The sequence below is a fragment of the Amblyomma maculatum genome, chromosome 1 (assembly GCF_055883805.1).
Source record: "Amblyomma maculatum isolate TAMU_Amacu chromosome 1, ASM5588380v1, whole genome shotgun sequence".
Taxonomy (NCBI): Eukaryota; Metazoa; Arthropoda; class Arachnida; order Ixodida; family Ixodidae; genus Amblyomma; species Amblyomma maculatum.
In genome coordinates this window covers 407,076,633-407,086,963 of record NC_139344.1, presented here as the reverse complement: position 1 = coordinate 407,086,963, position 10,331 = coordinate 407,076,633, and the positions used below count along the sequence as shown (strand labels likewise).

The window sequence follows — 10,331 nt, the reverse complement described above, 5'->3', positions numbered from 1 at the left end:
TGTGCCTGTGTAAATGTTCAGTATGTTATATATCTGCTTCCTTTTTCTGAATAGGCAGTACTGCTGTTTTATATTTTGTTGCAAGTTTCTGCAATTAATAATTTACTAGTGTCATGTTTGTAAAACTCAAGTTGAGGGACATGCACATTTTAAAGCAATGCTGATGTGCTTAGTAACTGTTGACATTATTTGTGCTTCCTGTTCTTGAGCAGCCAAATCGGCTGTGTGCTTTGTATGGTTGTTGCAAGTTTCTGCATAAAACGATTGTCTTGAAGTAAATGTCTTACGTTTGTGAAACTAGCTGCTGTAAGTCAAGCTAATGAGTATACTGAAATCAAGCTTGCTGTTAGGCTAATTGAATAAATTCTTGAGAAATAAAATAGCGCTAAAAAACAAATGATGGTTATTTGTAATGCACATGCATATATATAAATCATTCTAATTGCCAGAATAACCACTTTCATTGCCATTTTCAGGTCACAGCAGCTTATAGCATCTAAATGAGCACTGGTACAGAGCTGATGAATATTACATTTAAGGTCTCATTCAGAGCAAGCGGCTTGAAAAGTGGGGAAAAGCTGTGTTGTCCAGTGCAGCCTTTTAGGTATTCATACTCCTCTGCACCGCACTGCCGTGTGGCAACAAGTAATGTTCAGTTGCTCATTCTTGCGACCTTAAGCTACCATAAGCATTGTGGTACGACGATACCATTGCACATGGTTTAGCCTTTCAGAAGATAAATTTATTAAACAGCAAGCATCGATAGCTAGTGGCCATCAATGCGGCACAATATTTCAGTAGCTTGGAATGCTGCCTGAAAGTTTCTGAAACATTACAATAGCTTTGCAGCAATATTGCACTAACGTTGTCATGGGAATGTTGCATGTGTGCAAATAAAAAGTTGTACCAATATTAAGAAAATGTTGCAGCCATGTTGCATTAATATTGTCTTCAGAAGTGGCTTAAACATTGACTAAAGGTTGTTGTAACATTGGTGCAATGTTGCTTCAATGTTGTCTTATGTATGTTGCATCAACGTGGCAAAAAGAGGACACTAGCCACGTTAAGGCAATGTTGAAAGCAAACACTGCGGCCACATTGAGGCAACAAAGTGTGCTACTAGGGTCTGGGCATATTATGTCCAAATGGAAGATAGGAGAAACGATAAATACAAGCAATGTGGGGAGAGAGAGACCCTCGACCATATAACCTGGGAATGTACTAGCTCCCCAGGGGCTAAAACAAATATAAATTGTAGAGAAGCCTGGGAAGCCCTGCTGCGGAGCGATGTCCCTGCTACAAGCTCCACAGCTACAAGCCATCCGCCTGGCGGAAGAAGCCGCGAAGAGCCAAGACCTCTTTGCCTGCTTCTGATCGCGGAGGTCTCTGCTCCCGTCCCTTAGGCCTGCGTGCCGGGGGCGGGAATTGGGGGCCTCCTTATCTGGTGTAAAATAAAGTTATCATCATCATCGTCATCATCACGCATATACGAAGCTGACCCCGCCGGGCGTTCGATCCAGGTGTCCATGCGACGCCTTTCATTTGCCGCTTCCTCGAACGCCGCACCACGCAACATATAGAAATAGACGTAGTACAGCAGGCATCAGCGGCGTTTAAAATTCGTTAACAACACAGAAAGGCGAAGAAGTATCTGTCACAATTTTAGTCAATCACAAACGGTGTCGCAGTCAATGCCTAAGCAGTGCGACGGTAATATTTCCGCCTTGAAGAACTTTAGTGAGCCAAAGGGCCCCCTGAATTTTTCGATTTGCCATACTGCCAGAGTTTACGGCGTTTTTGTCGAACAGCCGCGGAAAAAATTAAAGGGCACTGCAGAGTCTGCATTGAAGTAAGGCGAAAGCACGGATACTGCTGTTGGTTGCTTCTGGTTGCTTCTGGTTGCCTAATTCACTTCGTGTTTGCCCATTTCAGTCTTTGGTACTTTCAAATTGCGCGCCAATCCCTTCCTCTGCCCTTTTTTCGGCTCTACTACCGGTTGCGTGACGTCACATTCTTGACGCTATATTTACTACGGCATCCCTTTCTCTCTTTCCGCTTTCACTCCCACCTTCCTCCCTTCCCTTACATGCGGTTCAGGTACGGTGCTCTATAATATTCTAGAGCACCGTAGTTCAGGTGTCCAGAGAACAAGTGTGGCAAATACTGCGCCTTTCCTTTCCTGCGACCAAGATATTCTAATTAATGACCTAATTAACTTATTTGCCTAATTATTTTTTTGGCCACAACATTACGTCACCCTCTATTGAATGACATCACTCATTAACCTCTATTACATCTCAATTACTCACAACTGCTGCGGACACGATTTTGCGGACACGGCCTGCCGACACGGTCTGCGGACACGGTCTGCGGACAGAAATTTGTGAGCATAGCGAAGTAATACTTTCGCATTAATAATTGCGAGAGATGCTGTAATCTGTGCCCTTCAGCTCTGATCCGTTACTGAGCATCAATTCAAGTTTTCTTTGTAATTTTAGAAGTTAGCAATAATTTTCCCCATCTTTTTTTTCTATTTTTCTTTTTTTTTTTTTACTGGAAAACCGACCAAAGGTAGCGCTCTCGCAATTGGCGTTCGCTTCACTCCAAGCTTACTGCAACGAATTTCAGTCACGAGTTGCTCCCAAATCGCCCAAATTTCATCGTCTGTTATCGATGCGAAAACATAAACCTTAGACCGTCTAGAACCGTTCTCTTCTTCAAATCGTCACCTTTATTGTGCATTTTAGCTTTTTTTAATTAGGAGTTAACGACTATGCAAATGGTGCCAGTTTTATTTCAGATTCTAATTCAAATACCTGGTTTGTTAGTTCATTCAAGTGGTTCTTCATGTTGATATGAATATTAAGGATACGTTATGTAAACATTCTAAGGCTGTGGTGTGGCCAGTTTCCAAACGCCGGGTCGCAAGAGTCAGACTGTCTAAATTTTCTTTTTGCCCCTTAGCCGAGGGCCGAGTTTTGGATTCAACGTCGGCACTGACAGGCAGGATGCGCCCAAAGGTACATCAAGCAGCCCGAGCACATTTGAAAGAATTGGTGATCATTGCACCGCGAAAAGGCAAACATATTCGTTACGGTAGAAGTATATTTTGGGATGACTAACCTGGAACAACATCAATGGTGAGCGTGGCATCTTAACTGCGGTGCTATTGTCAGGTGCTCCTGAGAAACATGCGTTCTTGAGCTCTGCTGACGCCGTTATATGTTGGCGGATTGCGAACACATTAGCGCTCAGAACTGGCGGCAGCAGCGGAAGCGTAAATTGACATTATATTTCCTGCACTCATCAAGCATTAAAAATGCCACTTCTGTTCGATACTGCACACTATATCTCCTGGCTTCAATGACGCCCAGATTATTTTTATTCCACAATTACCCAATCTTCATATTTGTCTTTTTTTTTCCTGTTATCTTCAGTACTGGACCTGACGGAAACATTGAACCTGTGAAGGATAAAATGTCATTACTTTCATCGCCATTCTTCTGCTTCTTCTTCTTCTGCCTTGATATATGGCACATACCCACGAAGGGGGATTGGCCAGGGTTCGGTGTGGACTGCCAAATGTCCTACACAAACTGAATTAGTACATTAAAGTAATTATCAACTAAACAAAAACTTAAGATTTAATATTCATAGTAAACAAGATCATTACCAATGCAGGCTTCTTCGATACAAGTATCCAATTTGTCGCGCGAGAAGATCAAATTTCATGCTTGCACACTTCTCGAAATAGGTAAATAAACGATGAGATTTGTTGCTCAACAATGTTGTACCACGCGGATGTGTTCTTTGTATCATGTGAATCTGCATTTTAGGCAGCTTACTAGAAAAGGCTTGGTACTTTTCATCATTATCTTTCTTCATCTCACCGGTGTTCGGCAAATTACAGCAAGAGTCATCTCTTCTAAGAGAGGCTGTTACAGCCTCCCGGACAATAATCATGGCGGGGTTAAAAGCACTACAGTGGAATTGTCGTTCAATTGCATCTTCGTTTCACGATTTACAGAATCTTATTTCAAATTTCAACCCAGACATAGTTTTATTACAAGAAACTTGGCTTTTGCCAAATCGGCCATTTTCTCTAAAGTATTTTAGAACTTTTAGATCAGATCGCACTAGCGGCCGGGGTGGCGGCTTGCTAACATTAATTTCGTCAAAAACAATTCATCGGGCGAAGGTGTCACACAAAATTCTACGACAAGACTGCGAACTGCTTGCAGTTGATATCGCAATTACACAGTCTGCTCCTCTCACTATTGCAAATGTCTACTTCCCAAAAGGTGTCCGTACAACAGATGATTTGAGTGATCTTTTGAGTTCAACAAACGGACTGATTATTGCTGGCGATTTTAATTCACACCATGTTATTTGGGGTTACCGTTCAGATATATGTGGGCACGACTTTGGAACTGGATGTCTGTAAATGATGTGCATTGCTGTAATAGTCCAGGCATAACCTTCATGCGAGCAGCTGCTAGGTCAGTAATTGATTTAACGTTAGCAGCAAATGGAGTAAGGGTCTCATCATGGGCTACGGTGGATTGTGGTACATCTAGCGACCACTTTCCAGTTACGTTTAATATAGAATCTACTCCCCTTAGAGTAACTACTTGTGAACAAAAATTTATCAACCATAAACTCTTTAAAAAGTTTGTGAACTCCTCTTTTTTCTCAATAGCATCATCTCAGCATTCTGAACGTGCTCAACAAGCACTCTCTTCACTGCTAGATGCCACTGAGCGTTCAGTGTTCACTGTGAAATAGTCTGTCCCTAACAAAATGTCATGCCGATGGTGGAACGAAGAATGTGAGAAAGCATTCCGTCGTAGAAAAGCTGCGTGGAAGAGCCTTTCCCATAACCAGTGTCCCCAAAATTGGATAAATTATAAATTATATGCGGCTTCATTTAAACAAACTATTCGTATTGCAAAGGATGAGTATAATGCTAATATGAATATCTATCTCTCTAATCCAAATAATCGGAAGGCATTGTATAGGTTCATGGAACGCAACCAAAATTCTTCTCCACCACATGTAACCGAGTCAGAGGTGTTATCACCCAATGAAGCAAAAGCGAAACTTGAACAAATTGCGAACGGTCTTGCTACTCGCTTTCAAGCGCAAATGGTGGCTCCCTTACTTCGACCTACACCACGTGCTGATTTCGTTGCAGTTGAGTCACCGGAATTGCATTGTATAGCGGCTGCTCTGAAACCTGCAGCTCCTGGGTGTGACGGTATTACAGTGGCTAGGCTGAAAGCTTTAGTGCAAGACCACAGCTCGGAAGTGTTGAATATTGTCAATTTTTCTCTGAAAAATGCTTGGTTACCTCAAGACTGGAAAGTTGCAAAAATTATACTAAGCCTCAAAGATCCGAAAAAAGGCTTTGATTTGGATAATATTCGGCCAATTTCTCTGACTTCAAATCTAGTGAAACTTATTGAACGCATAGTTCACCGCCGCCTCACAAACCATGTGATGACCCTGAATGTATTTAATGATGCACAAATTGGTTTTCGTCAAGGGTGCTCCATTTGGACGGCTCATACAAATTTGGAAAGTAGAATTAGGTTAGCAATTGAAGAAGAAAGAAGTGTCGGCATTGGCCACTTTGGATATCGCCAAAGCATATGACAGTGTAGAACATTCTATTCTGTTGAATAAGATAAACGAAATTAGGTCGCCTTCTTACATGTTTGCATGGTTGAAAGAATTCTTAAGCAATAGAAAATTTTTCTGCACGAGAGGTTCTATAACTTCTGAAACTTATTACCAAACTAGAGGCGTGCCTCAGGGATCGGTGCTGTCTCCATTGCTATTTAATATATTATTGAGAGATATTCCTGTTCATCCAAATATAAAATTGTACGTGTATACGGATGATATTGCCTTTTTCTCTTCTGCACGAGATGTTCATTCCTTATATCAGCTATTGCAAGCCTACTTGAATGCCCTTGAAGTTTGGCTCGGTAAAGTAAAATTAACTCCCAACGTGAAGAAACCTTCAGTACTCGTTTTCCCACCGGCACACCCTCTTTATATCTCCCTTGTATATTGCGGTTCACAAATCTCACAGGTTGAATAATTAGAATACTTGGGTGTATTATACCACTCCCAATTAGACTGGCGGCCTCATATCAAAAGTAATTGCCTGAAAGGTGAGCGAGCCCTTGGTCGCCTGATTCGAATTAGCCATAAGAAATTCGGTATGCGTAGAGATACTCTTTTGTTTCTCTATAAAACTTATTTGAGACCAATTCTGGAGTTCGGCTGTGTTCTTTTCTCGGGCAGTCCTAATTACAAACTACGACCTTTGTTGCTACTGGAGAGGCGCGCTTTACGACTATGTTTGGGGTTGCCAAGAACAGTTTCAAATGCAGTCCTCTATTTAGAGGTCCGTGTACGTGACTTGAACTCTCGATTTGAGCTGCTAACTGTGCGAACCTTTTTAAGAGCACTGGAATCTCTGTCTGGAGTGGCTTCTCCCATTTTTATTACACACCAATCTCAGTTTCTAGATTATCATTGGCCGCAATATAAGCAACCACATTTTGTATTTACTCAGTCCTTGCTGTCCAAAATTGCAGTTTCGCTTAGGTCAGTAAGACGTGTTGGCAATGTTCAAGCTACTTCCACACTGTGCTTTGACCAGTCGTTGCCATCTAATGCAAAACACTTGACTACCACGGTAATAAAGGGACACCTTGAAGATTATCTATTACAATATCCACGACACGTACCTATTTTCACAGATGCCTCACAACGAAATGAAAAAGCAGCAATAGGGATTTACTCCAAAGCACTTGATTGGAGTTTTTTTGTACGGATCCCTGATTACACACCAATATTTACTGCTGAATTGCTTGCAATTGGTTTGGCCCTTCAAAAAGTTCCCGGTAATGTTACTCATGTAATCATACTCTCTGACTGCCTGTCAGTCTTAGCAGCATTAGAAAGTCCGAAAATGCGTCTTTTGAAACAAACCCTGATGTTTTTCCTTCCGATACACTTACAGGAAGTACGTTTTCAGTGGGTTCCGGGACACTGCGGCATCGCTTTTAATACAATGGCGGATTATTTAGCAAATTCAGCTCTCAGTGGGCCTGTTGCCGATGTTGTACCCAATATTATCTTGCTAAATATATCCCGTTTTGAACGATTTCAAACGTTAAACTCCTTGAGCCATGAGCCACTCCTTGCGACTACGGATTTTAATCATTTAAATTTCCATTGGAATGTCCGATGTTGTACCTCGAGGCAATGTGAGGTTTCCATGACGCTCATGCGTTGTAGAATTCCTTCCCTCAATCTTTATTTATGTCGCTCTGGATTCACGCCGTCCAATCTTTGTGCGTCATGTAATGACGTGGAAACAATTGAACATTACATCCTCTCCTGCCACAGGTATGCTACTCAGAGAAGACATTATCTACGAATACCTCTTGCTCGCCTAGGACTGCCATTTACAGTTCCTGTCCTCCTCTCCTTTGGTGCAACCGTCAAAGGGTATGCCCTAAAACCGATGTGTGAATTACTTCATAATTATAATATTGCTACTGGAAGATTTGTGTGTTAGCGCTGAGCTGTCTGAATTGTATTTTCTCTTCTTATTATTTTTAGTAATTTACAATTTTATTCCTTTTTTTCATTGCTTTCTATTACATCGCCTCAAAATTTCAAGTTATTTCAGCAACACTAGCTCCCAATTATTAGGTTATTTATATCATATAGTCAAATCGACATTATCAAAAATAGTATGTCACCTACAACGAATTCTGGCCGATCCCCCAATGTGGGTATGTGCCATTACAACGAGGGAGAAGAAGAAGAAGAAGACGTGAACGCCACTGAGCTGAGTGTCCACCCCGTCTCAACTGCGGGGCCATGGGCAGCCGCAGCACGTTCGGTGGGGACGACGAGGACACCAGCGACTTGGACGAATACTCTGTTCACGTCGAGGTGTACGACACCGAGGTCACGGACTCAGCAGGCAGTGCGCCGATAATCAAAATTTCTGGTCTCTGTGACGCCCATAGCACTGCACCCTATCTCATGAGCCCAGGGTCTCTGTCGCGGTTACTAGACCAAGCAACCAACCCGAATGGTGCCCAGACCTGCGGAAAGAGGCGGCCTCATCGATTTCAGTCACTTCAGGTATTTCGTGATTCTTCCAAGCCAGCTCAACTTCCTTCGATGGTAACGGTGAGCCCTGTCAACAACGGCGTTGCACCCTTACAAGGAGCGGGTGGTGATCTTGCTGAGCGAGAGAATGGTGTCATCGACGTTTCCTCAACACAGCGAGAAAAAAGCTTAATAGCACCGAACGGGAAGTGCTCACCGGAAATTGGGAGAGCGGCTCCGGAGGGCGGTAGGACGCTTTTTAGGGCGGGGTGTTCCGACATGGACCAGCACCCGAGCAGCCGAACACGTGTAAGTGGTTGCGACAGTGACGCCCGCAAGTTCTGCACGCCTTCGCGAAGAACGGCTAGACGAAGTCGCAAGAGGACGACGATTCCTTCCAGTCTTTCTGGGAACTTCCATGAAGCAGCTGAGGACAGGACATTTCTTGGCAGCGAGTGCACACTTGGAAGAGGCGTTGCTGACCGTACCTGCAGCGTAAAGGAGCCAGTGCCAGGATCGCGGTTGAGCTGCATGGAGGAATCTGTAACCATTCGCCACCTACCGGCCGTTGACAGAAAGAGGTTTGTTAGATGTCATGAATGCGAGACATCATTGCAAGCGGGTTGGGATGACAGTGAGTTAAACGCCATTTACCGATTGCTACCTCCTCGAACTGTGCACCAAGGATATCAGCCGGCTGCCCGGGAGCTACAGTCAAAAGCGGCTGAAGAATTCAGAGAGATGTATGTTTCCCCATGCCAAAATGTGTGGATGGACGCGCTCAGCCCATCATTTCCACGACGAGCTGTGGGAACGTTTCAGACTCAGAACTTGGGGAGCTCTCATGCGTCTTCACAGACACATGATAACAAACACATGGACGCGAGACTTCGCGACAAGGATGTACAGACTGAGGACAAACTAGAAGATACGCTACCTCCCATTATAAGCAGCCTGGTAGAATGGTTTTCCACCGCTTGCTACGAACTTGTCGAACGCCTTACGGCAATCCGTGCGAATGGACTGGACAGGCCGTCTTTAGGATACCCTCCGAGAACCAGATCTGAAATGTGGTCCAGAGTCATGCAACATGTGCAGGAAAGCATGGCGAATGTCTTTCAGTCTTGTCATCGTGAATACCGTACCGACGGCATGAGGGGAGAAGGAGAGTGCCCTGTTGAACGCCGGACAACGGAAATCACTGGTTCTCCCAAAACGCTCGCATCCCGGCTCAACGGTACCCCAGTACACCTCACAAAGGACTGCACGAAGGACACTTCGCCTGCGGAAGCTATGTACTGTCCTGTGAGTCGCCAGGGCCCCCAAAATTATTTTAGGAAACCATACTAAAAGAGCTAACTTGTTCTCCACCAGAAAAAAACTGTCACAGATCAACTGCTTCTACATCGCCAACAGCGCAGAACGCCACTTAACGGCGAATTCTGCGCTCAACATTTTGTTTCATATAATATACCCTATTTTGAAATAGTGTCATAACTTGTTTTCATTAAGCGCATGAAGGCACGAGTAGAGAAAGCGTTAAACTGTGGTTATATATTCTTACTGCTGCAAGTTAAACAAGGAGCCGGGTTGAAATTTCCGGTATGATTTTTGTAGATGATACAGCGAGAGGGATTAAAGCACAAAGCAAACCTGCGTGAAGCAGAATGTTTCTTTGTTTCACAAGAACGTCGTGACTGCTGAGAGGAAAACGCAGGAGCGATCCAAAACTCGGGGTCACAAGCCAGCTACAAAAGTTTGAAGAAAATTACGACAAAGACAGATTGCCACAGCTCAGCGTGCTAATCAAGTTAACGTATGCTGCCGACCCTGGGTGTAAGTGGAATATTTCCGATTGTTGTTCTTTTACTACAAAGTTCACTCTTAGTGCGTTTTATTCAGGGGTAAAATTTAGATTCTTAGCTTACCGTATGTGCGGTAAATGGGTCGAAGCTTCATGCAGGCCTTCATGAGGCCCGGTCAAATCTCTATTGTATTTAACTATCACGTCTTGTTAAAAACTCAGAGGGATACATTTTGCCCATAGCTGGCTAGTTTATTATCCTCTGATGACGCACGTAATGGCTCGTACAAACGGGGCTATTTAGCTATAAGTTCGTAGAATAGTGCGTCATTACATTTCACTTTGTACGAGTCGATCGATGAGGCCGACAGTTCATTGTCAACTA

The 10,331-nt window shown here is 43.5% G+C and overlaps 1 protein-coding gene across 1 annotated transcript; it reads left to right on the top strand.

The window, feature by feature from the left end:
• The first annotated feature begins 7,905 nt into the window (after positions 1-7,905).
• On the top strand, positions 7,906-9,492 carry LOC146208824 (uncharacterized). Its single transcript, XM_084579391.1, has one exon. The coding sequence runs from the start codon at positions 7,906-7,908 to the stop codon at positions 9,490-9,492; it is 1,587 nt and encodes a 528-aa protein (XP_084435517.1).
• Positions 9,493-10,331: the final 839 nt, after the last annotated feature.